Source organism: Sebastes umbrosus, chromosome 14 (assembly GCF_015220745.1).
Source record: "Sebastes umbrosus isolate fSebUmb1 chromosome 14, fSebUmb1.pri, whole genome shotgun sequence".
NCBI lineage: Eukaryota > Metazoa > Chordata > Actinopteri > Perciformes > Sebastidae > Sebastes > Sebastes umbrosus.
Genome location: NC_051282.1, coordinates 16,682,000 through 16,708,646, shown reverse-complemented (window position 1 = coordinate 16,708,646; position 26,647 = coordinate 16,682,000). Strand labels below are relative to the sequence as shown.

The 26,647-nt window shown below is 39.8% G+C and overlaps 1 protein-coding gene across 2 annotated transcripts in view; it reads left to right on the top strand.

The window, feature by feature from the left end:
• The window catches only part of tmem104 (transmembrane protein 104), a 64,376-nt gene that overhangs the window by 14,767 nt on the left and 22,962 nt on the right, over positions 1-26,647 (top strand). For both annotated transcript variants that reach the window (XM_037792183.1, XM_037792184.1), the window contains exons 7-8: positions 5,012-5,111; positions 6,483-6,579. In XM_037792183.1, coding sequence (XP_037648111.1) covers positions 5,012-5,111; positions 6,483-6,579 — 197 coding nt within the window. The remainder of the gene's footprint in view (positions 1-5,011; positions 5,112-6,482; positions 6,580-26,647) is intronic.

The following is a 26,647-nucleotide window of genomic DNA, read 5'->3' as shown; positions in this document are numbered from 1 at the left end:
GTCACCTGCATCACACCATTTGTGTTGACGAGGTAGACCTAAACTGAGCATGACTTACACTGTACTGTCCTATTTACTTATTTTTAGAGACATATTGTTAATGGTGTTGTTGTCTCTGGGGTTGGCTCAAATTAGATTTGATCTGTGGAAGTCTATAATCTCAGTTCATCAAAATTTGACTCTGCTATTCCCACAAGAAGTAGAATTGGAATATAAGGAGGTTAATGAGGTGAAATTCAAAGTTAAAATTAACATTCCCCCTTTTTATTTCAGACGTTCTCAGTGTGACGGCGGCACATCCTCATGAGTTATTTGTGACTTTACAGGAGGTCAAAGCAGACTTTTTATAATAGGATACTTAAAATAACTTATTTTTCCATTCCTATTATGTAACGTACAGTATTAAAGACAGACTGTTTAATCTTTATACTTTTTTTTCTGTAGCTGCTCTCAGAGAGGCTGTCAGGTCTGCTGTCAGTCAGAAGCAAAGCGATGATGGATAGTGATGCGTTTCACAGCTACATGAAAGACTGGGCTCGTATACGTGAAGACCCATTTTGCATCTTTTTTGCCCGTGGCTCTGGGTAATTGAGAAATATTAGTTACAGTGCCGTGAAGGCCTGCATCCCTGTGGTCATGCAGGGCTCTCGCCCCGCTATCGCTTACTGACAGCGGCGGCAGAGTACAGTACGTCCTGTTTCTGCTATCTGCCACTGAGACACTAATAGGCCTCGTCCAATGTGGTGCCACAGGAGACATTACGCATGAGTAGAGAAGGGTTTGTTTCTTCAGCTGGCTGAGATAGAATTAATTTGCCTTCTTCCTCCTTAACCCTAAATCACACTGTGTGCCAATCCAGTTTGAACTTGGACTATATATTAATATCATATTATATCATTCTGCTTGAGTCTGACCTCATTTCATCAGTTGCTTCACTACAGAACTACTTATGTTGCATTTTCCATTTGAGGGTGCATGAAAATAACCTTTTTGTTGCTGCACCTGCACTTGACAAAAAGTAAACAGGTGAACCATCCAGTGCCGACCCTGACCAATTTGGTGCCCTAGGCAAGAGTTTAGCCGGCGCCCCTCCACCGCTTATTTTTTTTGTGCACTCGCAAAGCGCGCGCTGCCGGTAGGGTCTTCAATAGTGTTGTTTTTGTGCGCACAGGATTGACATAGCCTCTTAACCTGCTAGCTACCATATTGACCTTGATTATAAGACCAAAAATAAGAATTAAATCTGACCAGAATGCACCAGTCACAGTAACATATTGAAAAAAGCAAGGTAAGCTTACAGTATATATATATGTTTTAAATGAAATTGTTTGAATAGGCCAAACATTAAACAGTAGCCTACTGATAGGCCTATTTCTAACATAATTGAACCATCTAAAAGTGAAAAATAGAACCATAGGTTATCTCCCTGTCTCATTGATCCCCATGATCTTACAATTGGAATTATTCTCCCCCTCAGTTCTTGGTTTACTTGGCCTACTTGTAACCCTCTGGTTAAAAAAACAAAACCCTGTGGATCATCTGACTGGCATTAACATTACTGTCTTTTGAAGGCTGTTGTGGGTTTCAGTTGTTAAGATAGTGGACATACAGTGGTATCATATGAATCTGGAGATTGCGATGAATCCGTTTATACCAAACATTTCATGCTAGCTTACTGGGAAAGGGGCTAAATATCACTCCAAAGTTGAGCTGTCTTTACCGCAAGGTCTGTGACACCTCAGTGGCAAATGGCAGTGTTATGGCCAGGCTGTTTGTGCTCCCTCCGGCACAGCGTGTGTACGTCAAGCCCCCAGGAAGAGCGCCGGTCGTTGATGCCAATTTTCGTAGTGGCCAAACAGCGGTACTACAACTTCCGTATCCGTCACGTGATGCCATCGGGCCCAAAAATACTTTTTCCCATAGACTTACATCGGGAAAGAGACGTCTGTAACTCAGCGGATAATTTTTTTTGAGGTGAATCAACTTCCCAGTACGAACACTCTAATGTCCCTTATTTAAATCATTAGGTCCTAAAAGTTGTAAAACGCACTAATAGCCGAATCCAGAGTTATTTTCCTTCCTCCACTCATGTGAAAGAGGCCTAGTGCCTAAGTGCACCTAAGTGCCTAACGGCGGCGCTGGAACCATCCAAAACCTTTGTCAACATGTTAATGCTGATTTTGTGATGATACATGTATTTATACTTATTTCCAAAAGATTTCATGCAACTCTACAAATTACTGCGCTATTGTTTTAAACGATACTATTGAAGATACAATACCTGAATTTCGATACCAAAACCATACTTTCAAAACCTTCCTTTGATAAAATACAAAAATATGTTTCTACAAAACCGCTTATTTAATTTAACTTCAGTTAAATGTTAAATGTTAGAGGCACGGTGAGATCATGCAACTCAATCAGAAATGAAGTATTTCCCAGGTTAGAATTTAAACCGTTGTACCTCATGGTACAGCAAAGGTAGAAAGAAAGGACATTTTCACAGTTAAAAAGTGCAAACAGAAGTTCTTTGGGCTCCTAAAATGGGTCATGTTATACTTTTCACTCGGCATTTCAAAGTTCTTCAATCATTGCAATCCTCTCTGTTGACTGCCCCATTCAATCTGTCTGTTAATGCGTTTATTGATTTATTTGAAGTTACCTTCAAAATTACATATAATGCATATAATACCACTTTTAACTAGTATGATATTTTAGAAAATGACTTTATTTTTCATGTAATGAGTTCTATCTCTTTTCTGACTTTTGAGTGGAATTGGAGGGTTGGATGTTTTGTGGCTTCTCACCAAAGAGACTTTTGAATTGATTCACAGAACCATCATCAAATGTGATGCGCCAATAGAGGCAAACATATAGATATAACAATACAGTTTTGGTATATACACAAACTCAGCCCTAAAAGCCACTTATTAAATGGTCACACACAGCTACAAAGCTGAAACATGGCTAGAATATGATCAAAAGAATAATATGCCAGTTCTGATTCAATTATTTAAGCGTGAACACCGCATGATGCCAGGGGGCCTGGCAACAAATTACACTTGCTTATATGCATGCTCAATATGGAGTGACAGAAAATTAATTGGCAGCTATTTTAATAATTGTTTAAGTCATTTTTAAACCTGAAATGTCAAAACTCTCAGTTTCCAGCTCTTAAATGTGAAAATGTGCTGCTTTTTGTCTGATTTGTATCAGTGTAAGTTGATTATTTTGGGTTTTAGACTTTTGGTCAGACAAAACAAGCAACAGTAAGCTCTGTGATGGGCAGTTGTTGGTTTTTTACATTGTCTGACATTTTATAGATCAAACAATCGAGAAAATAATTGTATCAGCTAATTTTGACTTCCTGCAGTCTCTAATGTTGGCTTCTTTTCGTGTAAAACGTACAATATGTAATTTTCTGCCGCTATGGGTCCCTCAATCAAAACAACAGCAAAAGACGGAGTTTGGTGACGTGATGAAGCAGCGTGGGATCATGGGAGGTGTTGTCTTCATTGCAGTCAGCTTCTCCTGGTTAGGATTCCTTCAGTGTTCATCGTTCAGGAGGTTTTTATTATCAGCAGAGGTCTCGTCCTCTCCAAAACAAACAGACCCACTGATTTAAAACTGGTAAAAACACTGAATAAAGCAGTTTCATATTAAAAATCTGTGTTTACCTGATGCTGTTCGGCAGACACAGGACGTCCCAGAAGGTCTGCGAGCTGAGCTGCTGCTAACGTTTGCTCAGCTCGTTTCTCTGATAACTTAAGATTCAGACGTCCGATGACTAAAATTCTTCATCCGATTTAAAAACAACCAAGATCTATAAATTGTATCATAAAAATCTGGTTTAAAAGTGGATTAAAAAGTCAATTTTTGACAGCTTCTGTCAGACAACCACAGCACCGACCAAATGAAACAAACCATTGATTAAAATTACAGATTTTAGTTGTTTATAGGCTGCCAGTTCCTCATGTTTTCAACTTTTATCACATTCTAATCTGACTGTTTGATCGGCACCCTCAGCCTTTAATTCATAAAAGAACCAGCGTAGCCCTCAAAGCTGTGAATCTGTCACTTTTTATTCCTTTTTAATGGACACTCTGCTCTAATTTCCTTGGCAGTAATGAATTAGCTGAGTGGTCCAGTTGGACGCTTGAACCCCCTCTGAGAATTCAAGAGCATGATGGATGTGTGGTGCGCCGTGATGGTCTGTCTGCTGGTTAAAGCCCTCCATCTTGTCCTGGCAAAGCCGGTCGGGGCCGGGGCCTGCCAGTCGAGTGTGGAGGGAGAGAAAAGGGCAGATGGGGAAGAGCTTGTTGCTGTGGAGAGTAAAGGCTGACGGGGAAAATCGCTTTCATGGAGTGATTAGTTTTTTAATTAATGCTATTAATATTTTTTCATTGGACCAATAAGATGTGCCTCTGCTGTCCCAGAAAAGCGATGTGGATGGAGGGATGTAGTGAGCGGAGGTGTGGACGAGAGTACATTTTAATAGAGACGGCACCATAGTGGTAAAGTTTGACATGTGGTCGATCAACTATATTTCATGATTAAGTATTTAGACGGCTGATGAGAAGATGAAGAATGTGTTTGCTCTTCACCTCTTGACCTCGTGTTACTTTAAAGAGATGATCATTTGTATATCAATTACTCAACCCCGTGTTACCTCGAGTTCTTGAAGAAAACTTTGTTTTTCTCTCATGTCTCCATGGTGAACAAAGAATTAAAAAACAGAGAAAGGTCTTGATGAATTGAAGTAAATGGGGGGGCCGCGTTTAACAACAGTAAAACTATATTAAAACGTCTATTTACAAACTCTCACACAACTTAGGCAGTATAATCCAAGTCTCATTTATTCAGTCGTATGCTCGCTACTTCCCAAACACATGCATCTTTACTAAAATCATACTATTTGCACAAGCGTGAGACTGTTTATGCAGAAGTATAGTTTAAGAAGAATGTTGATTTTTCCCACGTAGACAAACTCTTTATTCGTTTTGTGTTTCAGTTGGCGTCAATATGTTCTACATCTGCATCATAGTCTATCTGTACGGAGACCTGGCCATCTACGCAGCAGCTGTGCCTATATCACTGATGGAAGTCGCCTGGTAAGACCAATACACACACTTTATCATATTCATTCTCACTTTTATTGCGAAATAAGACTTATATAGAGATGGATTTTATGGACGTTCTTCTTGAAGAACATTTGGAACATTTGCTACTTTCTGTTTTGGCAAGTTGGAGCACATCTGTCTTAATCTCATTGGCTCCTCTTCCCCAACACGTTGGTCCTTCTGAACTCAAGATTGAGACAATAAAGCTTTGCTGACAGAGGCCTTTAGGCCCGCTGACCTCTTATCGCTGCTCCTGGTGTCTGAGTCGTGTTGACTTGCTTCCAGGCAGATTTTTATTGCAAGTCTGTTAGCCAGACTGGGCGAGAATAAGGTATTTTATATAGTTACAGTCTCTGCCCTGCAGATCCTTAGTGCTGCTGTAGTGAGATGATTTCCTAATGGGGACGGTTAAAGTTTCTGACAGTGATGTCTTTTGATTGGTTCAGGTAGTTTCAAAACGTTTTAAAGACAATAGGGCTTGGAGTCAAAGGGGCACAAGTACTATTTTGGGCAAAAATGAAAGTTATCAGTGAGATCTTTTTAGTGCCAAAATAACACAACGGAAATGATGACCCATAGGTTGTAATTCAAAGAAAACGGAAAGGCGTAACCGTAACAGCCAACCTGAGCCAAAACAAAACACACTGAGATTCTCCTTTCTTCTATTTATAAAGCCATACAGACAGAAAGATGAATGATTACCTAGACTGAGCTCTTATCTTTCATCAGGACACTATGTTACGAATACTTTCACTTTACCCTCAATAAGCATTTGAAAAACTTCCAGTTTCCTTCATTTTCATTGAATAAATTTACAATAATACAATCACAGTTGTGATTTTGAGTTGGATAAGTCACAGTGTAAAGTTTGCTTCTTCTTCTTCTTCTAATTGTTGTTGTGACAAAGCAGGCCTACGTCATCCTGTCCCGAGGCACGGCACACTGACGCCGTCTTATCGTATTAAATTCTCTTCCACTGTGGTCCAAACCCTGCTAACCTTCCAGCAAGAATAAGTGTGAGATGTAACTGAGACTTCAAAAGCAGTTTTCTTTGCCTGAAGGCACAAACTGCAGACTTGTTAGCAGCGTGAGCAGAGCTGGGGAGAATTTACAAAATCTCTGTCTGTCACGCAACAATGATCGGTCTTGTGATTACTTTTAAGAGACACTCTTTAAGTTTACACAACCGCTGCTGCACAGATGTTTTTTTAACATGACAAGTTGTAATGAGAGTTCAAACTTTGAATGTAAATCATAATGGTGACGGCCTGCAGTGTGCATCGGTTTCAGATGGCGACATCTCACAAGGTTGGGGTTAAACACTGATCTCTGTTGTGTTTGTGTTTTTTTTTCCTTGTGCAGTGGAAACCACTCCTGCAGCGCTGGAAGTGTGAACTATAACGATACCGATCCCTGCTGGGGATCTGTGACGAGGAAAGATGCGTACCGGGTGTTTCTGGTAAGTCCAGCATGCACGAACCTCTGTTTACCTGCCTGTTACTTGCCAAGTAGTTTGGAAAAGACACCACTTGTTATAGGCCTCCTCTTTTTAAAGGTGGAGTCAGCAATTCTGGAGAAAGATTGTTGATATTTGAAGGAGAATACATAAGGACTTAGGAAAAGACAACCGAGAATCTGACTGCACTTACACTATGCTACATAATTATGTGATGGTGGATTTTATTGACGTCGGTCTGCCGTGGTGCTGCCACAAGGAATTGTGGGACGGCATTATCTCCTTTCCTTTCTTAAAGGATGGTCAAGTGTTCCCTGTGTTAAAGGATAACTAGGGCTGCCCCTCTTAGTCGATCCATCGTTTTGGTCTCAGATTTCTTTAGTTGTTTTTTATGCTTTTTTTCATACTGAATGACTTATTTCTAAGAAACACATCTCTGGTAAACACAAGATTTAAGGCGGTGCTTTTGTGTGATTCTTTGTGGAGCAACTCAGTTTTACTGATCTGTCAATTAAATCAACTAATCCATTAGTCGACAACCTCGTATGAGTGTGTGTCGACTAAGAATTTGTCTACAAATGTGTAAATGTGCAGAGCCATGCCTGCTTTTCTGTCGGATGCAGCTCTGACAACATTTTCTGTCCTCTGAGACCCTCCTTCACTCAAACTTCCCCGGACTCCCCACCTTTGCAGCCCACAGGAAGTGTGTGTGAATGTGTGTGTGTCCGTCCGTCCGTCCTTGAAGTCTTAAGCGAGCCAAACTCTGATTTCCACTTGAGCTTTAACTTTGCACAGCGACAGTGATAGATGTGCTGATCTCCTCCTGTATAATTTCTCCGTCTCCCTCCTCCCTGCTCTCTCTCTCTGCTTCCTATCCTCGCCTACATTTTAATAGAATGAGCAGACCCCAAATAATTTGCCAATAAATGAACTTTTCCCCTTTATCTCCTAATGGGATAAGCCTCTTACTGTATGTAAGCAAATTGAAATAATGCTGATGTGTAATCTCCTCTCAATTTGTTTACACTAGCAGTTTTGCAGACTAATTTCCCAGTTCCATCATGACCGCTGAGGGAAATAGACATGTAGCGCTGAAGAATATTTTTACCAGTGAACACTGACAAGTAGGGATGCACGGATCTGACCTTTGCTATACAAGTACTGCAAGCAGTGCTCTCCCCCCCCACCCACCCCCCCGCAAATTAAAATCTGTGACATTAATTAAACTTATTGTTCAATGAGTAACATGAGGCTGTGATTACACTTTCGTTCTTAACTGCAAATGGAGACGTTCATACACCAACCATCCACTTTATTTGCAGTGTTTAAAAGGATTATGAAACTGTGGTGTTACAATCAGTGGGCAAGCTCTGGGTCTGAAAAGTGAAGCCAATGCTGAAGTGCCTTAAACTTGCATTCTTTCTAATAACCAGCAGGGGGCGACTCCGAGTCCGATTGTATAGAAGTCTATGAGAAAATGAGCCTACTTCTCACTTTATTTATGACCTCAGTAAACATTGTAAATATGAGTTTATGGTCTCAATCGCTAGTTTTAAGTCTTCTTCAATACAGCATGATGTTCATTTAGTAAATTATGGTCCCATTTAGAGTCAAATAGACCATAAAGCAAGGTATGCTTTAGGGCGTGGCTACCTTGTGATGGACAGGTCATTACTACGGCGTTGTCCGTGTTTTCATCTTACAACTTTAACCCTTTCACAGTGTATTTTCAGTTCATGAAAGTTAATTAGAGTGTTGTCAGAGTTTGTTGTGTTGGAGTACAGAAAGCGTATCTTAGTGTTATCTAAAAGATTTTCAATGTCATGGCTGAATATTTAGATGATTTCAACAATGTGGATGCGATGCAAGATTTCAGAACAAGACTTCTCCTTGAGCGAGGCTTGGTTAGACAGCTAGCGTTCTCCCTCAATACTGGACCAGTTTCAAAAGTTTTTTTCCCCCCATTTGTCACCTTAACACAAAAACATGGGAAAATAGGGTCCTGGTTGAATAATACAGAAGTCTCCCTTTAACGGTGATGATGTAGCTGTTAAACAAAAAAAAGTTGAACTGGTGTCCATAAACATTATGTCCACAGTGTCATGATTTAAATGCTTGGCTGCAGCCACGGATGATTGTTGAAGACTTTTCGATCCATCTGTTCACAGGCATTTTATTTTAAGTCGTATATTTTTTTTATCCTGTAAAATCGTCTTTCTTCTTCTGGTTGAACTTTCCTTAAATAAATCAGAAATCATTGCGCTGTGATGAAACATTCAGCGTACAATACAGTGTGTGGACGGTCTCTTCACTGTGTGTCTGTGCCTTCACAGGGTCAGAGGATCTGGCCTAGAGACACTGGCCCGACTCTGAATGATGAGTCTGAATAATTGACTGTTTCTCATCAGCTGTGCTCTACCCTGTGGAAAGAGCTATCAAAACGTGCCCCACTCACGATCCACCTGGGCTCCTTTGTATTCTCAGTGTTGTGAGCTGAGCTGCAAGGACAAAGTGCCCTTCTTCCGCAGTGTTGAACTGAGTGTTCGTTTTTGTAACGGTCCATTTTCACAGAGGTTCAAAGTCTCAGAGGGGTCATTCAGTGAAGCCATGCTCTAAATGGCAAGCTGAAAAATATAATTTTTATATTCTGTTGTTCTCATTTGAGTTTTCTTTTCCTCGTAGACATGTGAACAAATAAATAAATAAATGCTACTTTAGTACCAAATAATTCTACTTGATATTTTGTATATGATGCACATGTACAAAATATATACAGTGAGAGAGCTAAACAAGTTATCACTGGCTAACATAGCAACAACTACATGTTCCTCCTCAATTCTTCCTTGTGAATGACGTTTTTTTTCTTCTTCTCACGTCTGTTATTCTTCTATCATTTAATTTGTACTATAGTTACAGTAACATATTCATGTGTACTGTGGATTATTGGACGCCGATGAGGGCCTGTAGTTGTGTTATGTTTGGACTATAGAGAGCTGCTTTGGTTGTGTCCAGGAGAATCATTGGGGGTGATGCTAGAGACATTACTGCAGCCATAACATTTTTAGAGTTTAGAAAATGACGAGAGATTAAAGAGCAGCCTGATTATGGTGTTGCACTAAAGAGCTGTAATCCCTGTGTGGGTGATTGGTGCTCAGAGAAAGAGAGAGAGAGACAGTAAGCGAGGTTGATGTCAGACAGAGGGAGTTGTTGTTGTTGTTGTATTGATGGATGGAGGCTTTCTCTTGTGAGTCCTGCAGGACAAAATGTTGTTCAGAAGCTTTCATTTACTCTTCTTTTACTGCTGGACTTCATCTTGACCTTTTTAAGTATCTGTCTGTATTTTGAGAATCACCACAAAATATGTCTCAGTGGTCACATCTCAGGCCTCAACTGACGTTTATTTCATTGTTATCTGGTTATGTGTTGATTAATTATCTGATTGACTGATAAATCTTGTGTCTTTTAAAATGTCAGAAAATGGAAAGAAATGCAGACTGCAAGCCTTCGGTGCCCAAAGATAGAGATAGAGATAGAGACAGAGAAAGCAGCAAGTCCTCAAACTTTATAGATGAATAAACAAATCATTTCAGCACTAATCTATAGGGGTGCAGCGGATCACAAAACTCATGGTTCAGATCATATCACGGTTTTGAGTCACGGATCAGATCAGCAGAAAAAAGGGAGCAAATATAACTTTTACAGATGCTCCAATCACGTTTTTTTTTGCTGCAGATAGATTGCCGATAATCGATGAGCCATATCGGCTGATTTAGATATTTTTGTTGTTTTTAAATTTAAATGTTATCCTTTTACTTTGCTATAGTCATCTATAGTGGTTATTTGCACCGTATGGCTCACGGATCAACTACCGTCCGTTATACCACTACTAATCGTCTAATCTAAATCATCCTTAAGAGCACTTTAAAGGAATACTTCACCCATAAAATGACCATTACTCACCCATTGTTACCTTAAATTCTTGAAGAAAACTCATTCTTCTCTCATGCCTCCACGGTAAATGGAGAATCAAAAAGTAGAGAAAAGTCTTGATGAATTGATTGAACTCGTGCAGTATAATCTTCGCTAAAACCTTACTATTTAAAACACTTCCGCATAAACATTCTCGCACGCTACTCGCTACGAGTCTGTTGTGTTTTAAAAAGTATGGCTGATCGAGGAAGATGCATGTGTTTGGGAAGTAGTGGGCATACGACTGGATAAATGAGACCTGGATTATACTGCACGAGTTGTGTGTGAGTTTGTAAACGGATGTCTTGATAAAGTTTTGCTGTTGTTAAATGCAGCCCCCATTTACTTCAATTTATCAAGACTTCTCTGTTTTTTGATTCTTCGTTCACCGTGAAGGCATGAGAGAAAAACAACGTTTTCTTCAAGAATTCAAGGTAACACGGGGTGAGTAATTGATATTCAAATGGTTATTTTGTGGGTGAATTATTCCTTTAACAGCCAGGAGTTTCTTGTCATTGACCTTATTGGTGTCCCTTCTGTCTGGACTTAGAGATTTTTATGTGTGAATCTCTTCAACAGTTTTGGCAGGTTTCCCCCAGATGGCCGCTCCGCAGCGATTGGGGTGCTTTGTTCACAGTGGACAACAGATTGCGGGTTATTTTTAGGTTTGAGAACAGCTGTCCCTGTACAGATGACTAGACCTTTACCAACAACGCTCCAGGTCGACACTTAAGGAAATGAAGAGGAATGAAGGAAAAGCTTTGACATAATTTGTAATCCTCTGTTAGTGTTTTTTTATTCCACCTTTTGCTGCTAGTTATTTGAACTGTGTGTTGTTTCCTACAGATTGCCTGACCCTCGTTTCTCACTTTAACACCCGGAGGGCATGTTTGAATTTAGTGTGTTTTCAGGCGTCACATTTTCTTTTTAGCTCCACACCTCAGGCTCCTTTCCTTCGTCATGTGTCAGTCACATCAACTGAGTGTCAGTCTTGACTTTGACACTCAGCCTATAAGGGGAAACTGGGGTATATGTGTGTTCCCACAAAGTTAAATTCTGCATGGTCTTCACAGTGATCATGATCTGTTTAACTCAGCTTTGAAAGGCCAGAAATCACCACAGAATGATGTCATAGTGCACATCAAACTCTCATATTAGTAGGCAATGTCTTGTTAATACAGACATCAGTGCTGAATTCACAAAGAGACGGACTAATTACTCTGTGATAATAAGGCCTAAAGCAGCCCGGTTGATATTTCATGAGGTCAGATCTTTGACTCAATCAGTATTGACTTTGCACATCAGCACTTTGAGCAGTAGACATGTCACAACAGCCACTTTCCTCTCCTCATCCAAGCTTCTGAAAGCTCTTAAGAACATCAATCGACCGTGATTTGCTGTGCGGCTGATTGATTCTCGTGTTTGCTGCCCGAGTGGACGGCTGGAGGGCTTTTCTTCCCATATCTACAATATTTGTTGGCTTTCGGGGTGTGGACGGGAGATGATGGAGGCCATTGCATAACAGAGCACTCAGTGTTGATCCTGGCCCTTTACACGGCTTTGATTGAAAAGATTAAGCGGCCGTGCAACAGTGGAGTCCTTCTGTGGTTTTAGTTCAGCTCCAGCAGAGCTTCCTGAGACCTCAATTAAACCTCTCTGTCCTTGATTGTCCCCTGCTAAGTTTTCTTTTTGAATTTCACCGCAGGGGCTTTGTCACAGTGTCTAGCCAAGCAGCGGTCGGTGTACTCCACCCTGCTGGACAGCCAGTACAATTTTTAAATGGCTGATTTATTGTTCTCCCAGCATGTGGGAAGTGATGGAAAATCAATGCGGTATATGAGCTCAAAGACAGTTTATGCTTACACTGCATTGTTCACTGCTTATCTTCATGCAGATGTTTCAATTATAGTATGTTTCTATTAAGCCATACACTCTCGTGTATTGAAATAAAGTTAATTTGAAGTGAGGGTAAAGTTGTTGCGCGTCCCCTAAGAGTTCAGAAATGACCCCCACCCTGCCACTTTCCTCAATACCGAGCTGATTGATTAATTAACTGACTAATAAAGATTTATTCCAAGAGGAATTTCAGCGACCTTGATGGCCGTTCCTGCCGTCGAAGGCCTCCTTCCATCTTGTTACTGAAGTGTTTTAGCCTGTTACACACAGTTTAAAGTGAGTAAATAAAAACTAGCAGCAGGTTGGGTGAATAATTTGTAATCTTTACCAGACAGGCTGGTTTTGGGGATTTGTTAATGATGCACTTTCAATTATATCACTCTCCTCTTTTTTCAATTGTAGCTTCCCCAACTTTAAAGTGGCAATTGACAAATTGTTTTGCTTTATCTTATCATTATGAAGTAAATGTTGATTGCACAATGTAATGGCTATAGAGTAATGACACCATCAGCATTTAGATTGGTTCCCTATAAAGGCCGTTACACACCGGGGGCATGATGAATAAACGACACAAAAATGCGAAATATTTGCCTGCAAATATTACCGACAGGGATGGCCCACATTTCCCAACATGCCTGCCTAGTCCCGAGTGCTGGACTGAGTAGTTTTGATTTTTCTGTTTTCTGTTTTGTCAGTGTTTGTAATGTAATGTGTCTGTTCAGAACAAGGTGGCTTATGTTGGTAATTTTTGTGCTGGTCTATAATTCAAACCATGAGTGAGGTAGCTGTTACATTTCTTTAGTACAGCTGTGTTTTGTTTAGAACGCTCGCTGTTTGGCGGGGGCGTCTTCATAGATCAGCCTCTTTACCTATAGTACATAATGTCTTTCAGTTTTGAACTTTTTCATATTTCTCCTCCTCCTGGAAGTTTCATATTTTACCAGGCTCATACTATTTAAGTACCAGTATCGTAATAAATTCACTGATCGGAGTACAGCTACGTAGGAACAGGATCAGCCTCAATTGCCATCTTACAGATCTACTTCACATGGCTGAAGCACTCCATTTGTACAGTAAGGAGGTATATACTGTAGTGGGAGCGACAGCGACTTTCCCAGTCGGGGCCAGAGCTGCGGGGAGACGATGGTACAGATGGTTTAATAGAGATTATCGCAGCGGGAAGAAGTGTTGGAGCTGCGATCCACACGGGGGGGGAGTCCACTCCACTCAACAGCAGGAAGCTGTATCAGAGCAGCGGAGACGCGGGATGCTGCTGGCGCTGGGATGACTGGTGGTGACTGGTGATGAGGGAGCAGTTGTCAAGGAGACACAGGGGTCACTGTGGATTTTCTTTTATTTTAATTTAAGATTTAGTAAGTTATTCAGCCCATTTAGTTGCAGCCTGATAAACTGAATGATTCATTATGAGGACTTGTTTGTATAAGATAACAGATGTACTCATATATCATGCTTTTATTACACCGTAGTAGCCCTTTTTCACACTAAAGTCTTATCAGATATCATTTTTGCTTCGGCATGTTCAAGGGCGTTGTGAGTGTGTGCATGTGTGTGAGTTCGGAGGACTGATGAGACTGTCCTCCGAATGTTTACGTTGAGCTTACAACACCCTCTAGATGGCTGTTCATTTCCTGTTTCCTTCTAAAAGAGAGAAAGTAGTAGTAAGAAACAGAGTAGTCATTTTAACCCAAAACAACAATATATTTAAAATGAGGGAAGCTTTCCAAAGGTGGAGGTGTGGAGTTACTAAGACGATGGCATTTACCAGGCTGAGAAGATCTAACGGAAGATTCTATTGAGTTGCATTATGGGAAATGTAGGATCTAGTGTTTTTGTCTCACCTGAGCCGAGCCTTTTTGTTGTGGCTAAACCCCAATCTCGGAACCCATCAACTATCGGTTTGATGACAATTTAGCCTCTGATCGCAACGCCCAATATTTCTTTGGTTCCGGTGTAGCCAGTGGATATCCTGGCTAAGACTTCCTCTCCCGTGTGCCCGTCATTGTTTACAGTCCAATTAGCAACATTAGACTCAAGAAGGGAGTTGGAGTTGATAGGAAACGTCTCATCTCATCTCTATAAAAAGATATCTGCATATGAATGCAGATAAGTAAAAGCTAATAAAAAAGCTGAATCGTTAGACGATAGCCAGAGATTCTGAGATTGCATTTCGGCCAATGCCTTCCGCCTCTTTTGCTCTCCATATGGACTGTTTACCTGCATGCAACCAAAGGCTGCTCAAATATGATTGATCAATACTATTCAGATTACTAACGGAAATCAAAATCTTGTCCCATTACCTACAGATTCTGTGTTCATATGATACAGATATGTTTATAGAGGTTAGCGTAATCAGAGAGAGCACGGAGGGGAAGACAAATCTACATGCCAGATACAAGGAGTGTAACGCTGGTTATCTGGCACAAGGACGTTTCAGAGTGATGTAATTGTCTCACTCGCTGAAGGCAAATTACCGTGATTTCCGTGAAATGTACAGCAGTTCACGGCCGCGTTTAAAATGCAGAAGGGTTAACAATAGCCGTCCACACTGAGACCCTGTGTAACCTGGATCTCATTACGAGTCTGGATGCATGTTTGTGGGTTATTATGGTGTAGGTTGCCACAGCGGTCCACCTGAAGGGTCTGTCTGAATTGATTGGGTAGACAGGTCATGGTGCTCTGTAGTCGCTCCTTAGGGAGAAGCTGCTTAAGTGCTGTCCACTTATCCGTTTCGTCCCCTTTCTCACAGTAGAAAAAATATATATCCAGTCGTCTTTTTCATTACGTCTTGACGCATCGCATATTCACAAAACGTCCTCTGTGTTGATTTATTCTTTTATTTTTTCAGAAGGTTTATCATCAGTGTAATTTGGGAGGAAGGTCTTCTGTACTGTAATGCAGCTGCTGCCTCCTCCTCCTCCTCTTCCTTCTCCGTCTCCCATTTACAATAGTCGGGATGATGGGCGGAGTGAAATAACATCGTCCTATTAAACCACACAAATTATCGTTTCTCATCTCCTCCCCAGATATGTCCCAAGCCTGTCATAAATCCTCACTGTGTGTTGCTGCTCATTATTTTAACCGAGGTAGGTGTGTAATGGTTTCTTTTTTGGGGAACAGAACTGCACGTTATGAGTTTTAATTAGGCGAATTCCTTGGAAACGGCAGCTTGTTCAAAGTCATAAAGTCTGCAGCAAATAGCTCATCAGTGTTTACTTTGACAAGTTACTGTCCTCTCCTTTCAGGAGGAATGAATACATGTTTTTAAAGACAGCAGCAACAGGTTGGAAAGTAGAGCCACATATTATTAAGCAAGGTAGTAATTATGAGTTAATATGCACAGTTCGTTGTGGCGCTTATTTTGAATGACACCTTGCTGTATGTGTAATGACTGCTGTCATCAAAAGTCCTCAAGTTCTCAAAGGTTATGTTTTTTAATTTTCAATCAGTTTTTATTTTATTTTAGTCGGGACTTTTCGATTTAATTTTAGTTTAGTAAAACTAAACTAAGTCTGTTTGCTAGTTTTCGTTTAGTTTCAGTTTTTCAGAAAGGCTTAGTTTTTTTCATATTTACAAATTCCTTTTTCCGGTAGTGATATATTAGAGCAAATGCTGTAACTAAAACTGAAATGATTTTATGTTAATTTTTGTTTTATTTTTGCTAATTTTTTAATTAGGCAATGTTATATTATTTTTTTATTTAGTTTCAGTTTTCAGACAATATATTTCAATGCTTATATTTGTTTTAGTTTCAGTTTTAGTTTATGAAAGTAGCCCTGCTGCATCTTTACTCAAACAGGCTGTTAGGGGTTCGTTAGAATAAAAAAACTGTTATGGCGACAGATAGCCAATAGTTAGGGCTTAGTATACCACATGGGTGAAAATGCCCTGAACAGCGAGTTCCCGGTTCAATTACCGTCAGCCCAGACGGTTCGCTGTATGTCATTCCCCATCTCTCTTTCCCCACATTTCCTGTCTCTCTCCACTATCACTGTCAAATAAAAAGTGACCAAAAGTAAACTTAAAAAGAAACAACACCTGGGCCTCTGCTCCATCGAGTCTGGGGTAACCCTTTAACAGCACATAATTAACATTTTAAGTAGACAGAAATAATTAAAACTTTCCATATGACCTTAATCCCAGCCAGGTTTGTGTACAGTGATTAGAAGTAGATTTCTGAGTTTGAAACTTCACAGTTAGCAGTGCTGTTTCCTGTATGACAATGGGAATGTGTGATTATCTATTGTTTGCTAAACAATGAGACTAAATGTGCCAGTATACTCGGAAGTTGTCTTTTCACCCCTCCTTTCAGTGTGGCCATGCAGCAGAACATCTATAAACACTTTTGCCTTGTGGGGCGACACATCGTACAAATGATTTTTCTTCAAGCACAACCCTGATTTAAGTACCGCAAAGATGCTCCATGTTCTTAGGACAGAGGTTGCAATGTGTAACCACTTTTCTTAATTTTTGTTTCTCCCCATTATCCTCGCTTAACTTTCATTCTAAGCCTGTAAACCAAATCACAAAGGTAAATGTTAAAGGTGAGTACTCTCTGCCGAAAGACCTTTATCGTTATTAAAACCATAGAAGTGGAACGTCCTAATCACCTGCTAAATCACACTGCAGATGACCAACGTGTGATTAACTTTTACACTGTAGCTCTGCCACAAACAGTCCAGCCAACACATTCATTCTGTTTGCATATTGCAGCAGTCTTTGGTTGACAGTGATGAGATTAGTTTGATTTAGCAACGCTGCAGTGAAATGAATGTGTCTGCGCTCTGTCTTTTTTTTCTGTCAGGTTGGTTGTACGGTCTAAAGTTGAATGTCACATAGCTGATTTAACTACACTCTTGGTGAATATTATACAACGATCTTGGATTGCATACATTTTTAGCATAGCGGCCTCAGTCAGAAGTGAACCCGAAAACCCTTTGTTTTATTCACAGTTTAAGTATACTGACCGGTCCTGCACTCCTGTCTCAGGAAACACGATGATACATTCTCCTTGCATCTCTGCCCTCTATTTATCCCTCCTCCACCTCTCCTTTTGTCTGAGTTGTCTTCCTTCCCCTCATTAGAGTGCTATCTTTAATCGTGTGGAGACATGGCAGTCTCCAGGGCCCCATAGTATACCTAATTAACAGTACAGGCTACTGCACTGGATGGGTTTCAAATGAGATGAAAGGTGGTTTGAGTAGTTTTGCTAATGTGATTTTTCAAAGCAGTATTTTTACTTTATTTCTAGGGCTGTCAAAGTTAACATGATAATAACACATTAACACTAATTCACAAAACACCGCTAATACCTTTAATGCAACTTGTGTCCAAATCTTTCGGAGGTTGCAGTGGACTCAGTTATTAAGCTAGAGTGAAGATACTGCTATCATATGAAACTAGAAAACCTTAGGAATCCATTGGTATCAACCATTGAACCAACATGTTGTGGTAGCTTGTCACAAAGGAGGCTAAATAATGCTCCAAAATTATACTACATTTTGGAGAAACTGGCATGGTCATGTTCAAAGGGGTCCCTTGACCTCTGACCTCAAGATATGTGAATGAAAATGGGTTTTATGGGTACCCACGAGTCTCCCCTTTACAGACATGCCCACTTTATGATAATCACATGCAGTTCGGGGCAAGTCATAGTCAAGTCAGCACACTGACACACTGACAGTTGTTGTTGCCTGTTGAGCTTGAGTTTGCCGCAATATATTTATATTATTATTATATTTTTCGAAATATCATCCAAGGTTTTTATAGTCTTAGTTGAGATCAGTGGACCAATAGTATTTCTTTAATAATTCAATCATTATAATTACTCTAAAACATATAATTAAATTTGATCATATGATATTCATGCATTTTTTTTTTTATGTTCCTCAAATTTAAAACAAACAATTTGTGGACTGTGTGCATTCTTATCTTGGTAAGAGTGCTCTCAACTACTCGTAAAACGTTCTCTTACCTAAGAGAAGAGCAAAAATATGAAAAAAATAGTAAATCCCAGAAATCAAATAACAACAAATTGTGTTTGTGTATCGATTCCTGCATGAGGCCCATTGTCTTGTCTCCTACTGGCTTCTATGATGAGAAACCCCATCTCTGTGTGAGTGAATGTGTGACTCACTCACTGGTTCACTTACTTACATTTACTCACTTATATCCACTCACTTACACTCAAGGCCAAAACACACTGACAGTGTACGACATGTGTCCAAACAGACGCTCCTATTATTATCTCTGCCAGCAGCCCACACACCAGTAGCGGCAAGAACACAGTGACAGCAGCAGTCCTATTTTCCATTGTTGACTCGTGTCAAAACAGCAGCACTTGTTAATGTATAAGTATCCAGAGAGTCAGTAAGGTAAACATCACATTAAAAAGATATTTCCTGGAGAGGGCACATACTGTAGCAGTAATGTAACATAACCCACAACATCTTTCTGAATACAGGCAAATTTGCTTGTGCTTTATACTATGCTGTGTAGTCCAGGTGAGATGGTGTTCACTATACGGTGTTAAATAATATTATATTATCATAGGCTGTATATAAGAAGTGGATGTAGTCACCATGACGTCACCCATTGGTTTGTGGACTATGCTTTTGAAGCCTAAACTTTGGCATTTTGGCCGTCGCCTTTTTTATTTTTGGATGTCACCATCTTGGTTTTTGGCCGTCGCCATCATGGTTTTTGCAACCAGAAGTGACACGAGCGGGCGGAGCTAAGTAAAACTGAACGCTGAATAAGACATTTTTAGGCGACCAAAATGTTACAATCAACTTTCATTAACTGAAAACACACTGTGAAAGGGTTAAAGTTGTAAGACGAAAACACGGACAACTCCCAGACCGGACAACGCCGTGGTAGCGACCTGTCCATCACAATGTAGCCACGCCCTAAAGCATCCCCTGCTTTATGGTTTATTTGACTCTAAATGGGACCATAATTTACTAAATGAACATCATGCTGTATTGAAGAAGACTTGAAACTAGCGATTGAGACCATAAACTCATGTTTACAATGTTTACTGAGGTGATAAATCAAATGAGAAGTAGGCTCATTTTCTCATAGATCTCAACTGTATACATTGCCTTCACTTTTCATTCCCGGATGTTGCCCTATGTATATTATATGCCCAAGGCTAGGTATTGTTTGAAGTGTTTGAATACTTGTGCCAACACAATACCTGAATTTCAATACTAATTTCAAAACTGCCCCTTTTTACTTTACTTTGTGAAAAAATAAGTTTTTCATTTAACAAAAGAAACCAAAGTCTTCAAATGTTAAATGTGTGAACACGTGCAGCCGTACAAGTGCTTGACCTAAATAAAATAGTGTAAATTTGAAGTTGCTAAAGAAGTAATGAGGTTTGATACCCAAGTCTAGAGGTTCACTCAACTGCACGACATGATCGGTAAAACTTAATTCTTTCTGACTGCGCAAGGTGAAAAATTGTAAAAAAGAAATCACATCACTTTTGGTGCAGAAACAATATCTGGGACTTCCTCATTTTACAAAAATCAGGGGTTCATTCCATTTTATATCTATTGTACAGTAGTATCCTTCACTTTGACGTCTTATTTGAAATAAGAACAATAGATCTTATGTACTTGATATTGAGTAATTGTACAAAATAATGTCCAAGAGGACCAAGACTTAAACAAACTGGCTGAAGGAGCTCCAGTGGATTGAATCATCTTCCTCTTGGCCTGACTGTTGGTCCATTCACAGTCTGGTTCACTGGTTTCAGTTGTGTTTTGTATGCAAGGCGTATTCAGAGAGAGACAGCATTATTCATCCATCTATATATGTGTGTTGGCTTGAGGTTTATTTTTTGTGTGTCTTTGTGTAAGTTACATTTATGTAACTGGATGACCCAAAGACCCGGAGGGGTGGGAGCAGCGTCCAGAGCTGACAGAGACGATCACATAAGAGATGGATGGAGAGGCTTCTGTTGGCAGCAGATAAGCCCTCAGTTATACATTCTCATCTCATGAAACACAAAAATATGCAGACACGCTCCCAGACATTAACATAGCATTGACCCCGAATCTGTCATTTGTTAATGATATTTCTAATTGAGTATTTTTTTTTTCTTCTACTCGTCAGCTTTAGCTTTTTCTATAGTTTTGATCCATGCCCTGAGTCAGCATACGGTGCAGTCCAGACTGCCAGGCAAACACTTGTCACTCATTTTGATGCACTGTCAACGCTTTGAAATGGCACCTAGACGGAGGCTGATTTGTAAAACCTCTGCAGACACTAAATGCATTATAATTGTCGAAAAAATCTAATGTTTTCCTAGATGTATTCTGAAAGTCTGTCTGCCCTCCATTCTTGCTGTTCACACTGACTTTCTTGCACTGTGACATAACCCAGAAACCCAAATCTGGCCAATCTGTTCATAGCAAATATCCCAGCAAAACATTTACAGCGAGATGAGCCAGGCCTGCGCAGAATCAATTACCGGCGATCGGCACACAATGCATGCTGGTTAGATTTGTGTCTAGACTTGATTCCGACTTGCTCTGACGTCATGCACATACTCTATATTTACAAACAAATATAAATAAATCCTACTTGGTCTGCAAACAGGTACAAGTAGCCTAAAAATGAACTTAGTCTCATTAAATGGACTCAAATAATGTTTAACCATGTACTTTAATTGCTGTTAAGTCCTGTTGGTTTTTCTTTGGCCGGCAACTAACAATTATTTTCATTATTGATCAATCTGTTAATAATTTCTTTAACCTTTTTGTACTAATTGATTCATTGTTTTGATCTAAACATAGTCAGAAAGTAGTGAAAAATACCCAACATAATGTTAGAGCCCAAGGTGACTTCTTCAAAAATGCTTTCTTTGTCTGAACAGCAGTGCAAAAATTAAAGACTCACAACAAAATACGTATAATGATATAAAACAGAAACGCATTTGAGAAGCTGGAACCAGAGAATATTTGGGATTTTTTGCTTGAAAAATTACTTTTGATCATCAAAATTGTTGATTGAATAATCATTTCGGCGCTACACTCTTTGCTACAGTGCACTCACCTTGTCATGACTGCTTAATATTGTCTTTAATATTGTCTTTCCTACACAAGGTTAACTACACACAGTGTATTTTGTCTTGTTGCAAATGCAAGATGGAACCATACATTTTAATTGGCGTCATTAATATGACCAATCAAATCATTTTATTCATCCATTCTTTTATTTCATCTAATTATGTCTGTGTGATGGAGACGTTTGCTGGTGATTAATGAGGCTGAAGGTGGACTCTCTTTCATCCTGACAAACGTATAGTTTCCGATATGGTTTTAACCGCATAGTGTTGCCTCCCAGGCACAGTCCCTGCTCCCCTCTGTATTACCCCCCCCCTCCACAATCATGTTCATCTTTGTCTTACATCCCTGCTGCCCGTGTGTTCAGCGAATCACTTGACTTGTTATTGCTATCATAAGAGTTTGTATGTATCTCTTGGGCTTTTATGGCCTATTTTTACGCCATTTCTATTCCATACCACCATGGTCAGGCTACCCGCAAGTCTTTTATCATACATGTCACAACCAAGGCAATGAATTGCCCCATAATATCCAATATTCCATTGCATTGTCTGTATGATGTAGTTGAAGTAGTGTTTTTGTGAGCGTCATGCAGTCACAGAGCGTTTTATTTTGTTTTGCGTCATTAAGATGAAATATTGCCTGGAAATCTAAATAATCTGTCTTCTTTAAGGCTCCTGAAAACCCCTCACACATATATAGTGACTGTATATAGTGAGCCATTTAAATATGCAATGGGTAGTTTGTCTTTGTTCTTTCATTTGAATCAGTCCTAATGAAAAGCAAAGCACATTCTTGATATGCACTGGGAATGTGAGCAATATCTTAATTTCTGTCAAACTGTCTGCAAGCTATTGCGAGCGTTGCCTCGACTCTTTGCTTTACACATTCAAGGTCTCAACTCAAAGTCTTAATTAAAGTTAAATGATGCATGCAGTTGTAGAAGACTTGAATTATTGCATTTTTTTCTTCAGGAAGCAGACCAGATTTGTGTTTCAATTGGTGTAGAGTTCTCTGCATTTTACGTGCACACTGTATGTCTCTGTTATGAAATCCATCTTGGAATTGATTACAGCTGGCATTTATGTAGGCTTTATAGCTTCCCTAACAGGCAATGTTAAATGTTTTCATGTTTCTCAAAACCTCGTCTTGATGTTTTGTTCCTGCATTTGAAACATCTTGTTAATTACAGGAGGTTAGATGACTGAAAACGTGATAGTGTGTTTTATAGTGGAGGCGTGCTGCCTCACCTGAAATAAAGACTGCCTCACGTAACGAATATAACACACAGCGTCAGGGAAAATGAGTTTAATGACTTAGGCCATTGTCATCTTCCCATGATATCGAGATGAGATGCTTCTGTTTCGTTTAGCTCAACAGGTGACAATGGAAGATTTATCACATAGCACCGTTCACTCTGCGTTTATTGATCAGGGCAGCAATATGTGGGGGAAAAGATAACCAGAGTTTAGTCAGGACATCTAGAGGAAATCGCTCACAAACAGGTGGAGATGTTGGAAGAAAAATCTCACAGCAAGTTTATTTGATAAACACCAGATGGACACATGATCTTCATGGAGTTTAAGTTAGTTTATCCTGGGGCAAACCCTGATATATCAACATGAACTCTGCCCTTTTAATCACATCTGATTTTCCTTTGCTTTCCTTAATGAGCAGAACGATTACTTTAAAGTTTACTTTTATTCCCAAAGCTGTAACAATGAAATCTGTTTGGAATAAAGATTAACATCAGAAACAAATGGCTAGGGATCTTGGGACTGTAGGGATTGGGAATCATAATCCTTCTTTCTCTGTTTGATTGTGGGGGGGATTATCAGTATTCAGGCTGGACCATTGCATGGAACCACAGAGGCACTTACAGTATGATTTTCTCCCTATCGTGACCGCTGCTCGCCCCCGGGGACTTTTACCATTAACCCTCTTTACGTCTGACGAAACACCAGAAAAATCATTTACCAAACTGAGCAGTGATTTCACAATGATCCGGTCCAATGACAGCTTGAACAAAGCGCTCATATGGCTCTCTTGGATATAAATTCAGCTACAGTGACGTCCAAGAGCCTAAGGGCATCTGTGCCATCGCGGCATTTGACCGACCCCACAGAAAAGAACAGAAAAATATGTTGACTAATTACTTAAATGGGTTGGACGGTCAGGGGTTGACTTATGTAGCCCAACTGTGATTTATGAAGAACCTACGCAACACGCGGCTCAGGAGAAATGCTCACATATGTGGCGATTTATGAGACCAGTGGATTGGCTCGTGAGCTCCGAGTGGCGCAATCTAATGCCAATTAAATGCCTTTCCATACTCTCTGAACTCTCTCATCCGCACAAATCCAAAACACTGGTCTTTAGAGACTTTGAAAGTGATTGACAGCTGCAGCCTTGGTTGCCATTTGGTGGCGGGTTGCACCATTATTGAGATCATTGACCATATCTAAGCCCCATTAATCTCTTATTCCCAAATTATAACTTTGCAGCGTCACAGACGGTGCTGAGGGAAAGTTGTGGAAAAGTGATGTTATTTTGTTACTTTTTTAAAAAGTGCTTTTTCCTCTTATTAGACAGAGGGCAGTTGAGAGCTGAAAGGAAATGTAAGGGCAGAGATTTGGGGATGACATGCAACAAAGGTCCCCAGCCGGACTCAAACTAGAGTTCTCGCGACTACTTGTGTCCTAAACCTCTAGTCCACCAGGTAACCTGTTTTGTTACCTTTTTTGAAAATAGTTTTGCTGAAAGTGACGCTCTCTTTCCGAAACCCCGTGCTCCACATTCACACCTGGAGGCTGCCGAGTTCAACATCCAATCTGTCGTCCATACTCAGTAGCTGGCTTGGACTCTAGACTATCTGCTTTCATATGGAGTTCTGTTCAAATATAACCATGTGAAGTAACCCTGGCTGTTTGGAGATGTTATTTGCTGCCATGTGGAGAGACAGAAAAGAGAGAATTGGAGGCAGCAGGTTTGTTGGGCCCTCTGGCTCTGACATAATGATGAAAAGATATTGTCCTCTGAGCCTTGTCATGATTTGGGTCATGGTCTATAATGAGACCTTAGTATAGCAATGAGGATTGGCAACAAAGATGTTGTTGGGAGCCCAAATAATGGTGGTGTCACAACAAAGAGCCAAAGGTGCATTTGAATGACTGTAAAAAGATGGTCCCAAGAGATGGCAATTATTTGAGTTCAGATTTGAGTGTTTTTGTGTCATTGCCTGGTGTTAACAACTGAAAAGATTTGTTACCTGAAGTGTTGCTCATTAACTAACCCTAACAAGATGTCTTTTGTCTGAATTGTGAAGTTGCATTTAATTAATAGTTTTGTGACATGTCTCCTTAGGCTCCCAAGTCCATTTCGGAAAACCTAATTTTACCATCAAATGTTTATGTTGTCTATTTGTATATCTTATTGGTTCCATATGGCTTATAAATAATATCTCAATATCTTTAAGCTATATCATGATATACGATTTATATCTCAATATTTTCATATTTTGGCGAAAATAACACAACTGTTTGATTTAACCCGTTGATGCGTATGATCATACCAGTGTGATCATTGCATCAAAGTAATCTCTAAACAGTCTTGAGGTGGTGTACTGTCATATTGAAGTCAGATTGGTCTTTGGAAATGTATTCTTTGTTTGTTTGACTAATTATTCACAAAATTTAAATTCAATTTTTCTCCGAAATACAGTTTGCAAGCAGTCGGCTTTTTAAAAAAATTATCATTAATTTAATTTATTATTTAATATTTATTCATTTTGTTGTATTTCTTGTTTTATTATGGAGTGACTGACTGACTGACTGATTGAATTTATTTGAAATTGCACATTCACCGGAAGATGAGTTTATTTTGAAGCTAGTTCTTACAAGCTCTTATCGTAATGCCTAGTATCGTACAGCAAAACAACGTGGGAGCTAGTTTGACTGTCTTTTTCGAAGTGGAGGCTGGCATCTTCCAGCAACGTTTCCGACCTCAACATTTATAAACTCGCTTTGGGGCTTCACTTCTTTCGCTCTCGCCAGGCTTAAAAAAATGACGTGATGATCTTTGTACTCGATGTTTGCAATATAGTCATTTACATCCCACGTAGAACAAGTCGCAAATCATAGAGTATATTTGATATATCACCCACCCCTATAGTTCCATATTATACAAGAGTTTAAATGGAGGTCCTGAAATTGGGGTTAAAATCACCAGCAAATTCTCAAATTGGTCCACTTGAGAAGTTGATTGTTGTGCTTTCTGCAAAGCACTGAGCGGCTTTATGACCACAAGAATCTTTTATCCTAGTGTTTGCTGATGCACCTTGAGTCTGTATCCCCTAAAGAGAGGAAACAGGACAGATCTCAGTGTTTGTATCCGTCATTGCTTCAGTCACCTTTTGCAGTTTCTCATCTCAGATTCACCGTTTATTGTGTTTCACTGAAGTGTGTGATTGCAGCCAGCCAGGTGGCTGCTGCGGAAAGTGTTGTCTCATATAGGAAGGAGAAATGGACGATTTTTAAGAATGTCTTTGTTGTCAAAAGTGAAATGCTCGTAGTTGATGAGTGTGCTGCTTCGGAGGAGCAAAAACCCATCAGCTTGTCGAAGAGGAGGGAATGGAGGGAAGGACCTAGCCAGAATTGATTCATGCCACTTTTCTCCTGACAGAATTTGTTTTTGTTTATTGAGACATTTATTAAACCGGGCATGAAACGTAAGCAGTTTCTGTGGCGAGGAAGCAAAAAAGCAGACAAAAATGAAATCTGTATGTCGGCCTTGCGAGCAAGAGCGAGATGAAATTGCTAGAACAGCCTGATCAAAGTATTAAATGAATAAATGCATTGGTACCAAGTGTCATTCAATCCATCGACGTTATGAATTTCTAGTTATATTCATGTCTTGTTCTGCTGTTGTCTGGCAGTTTTATTTCTCCGGCTGACACTGCTGCACATTTCCATGAGCCGAGGCGGACCATGGATACTGGTTCTTGGCTTGTACTGTGTGATATTAATACCACTACTGCTGTTTGAAATATCAAACCATCGAGAATAGAGTTAATTGTATAATGACTAATATTTAGGAAAAGGATTTCTTTCTGTAGG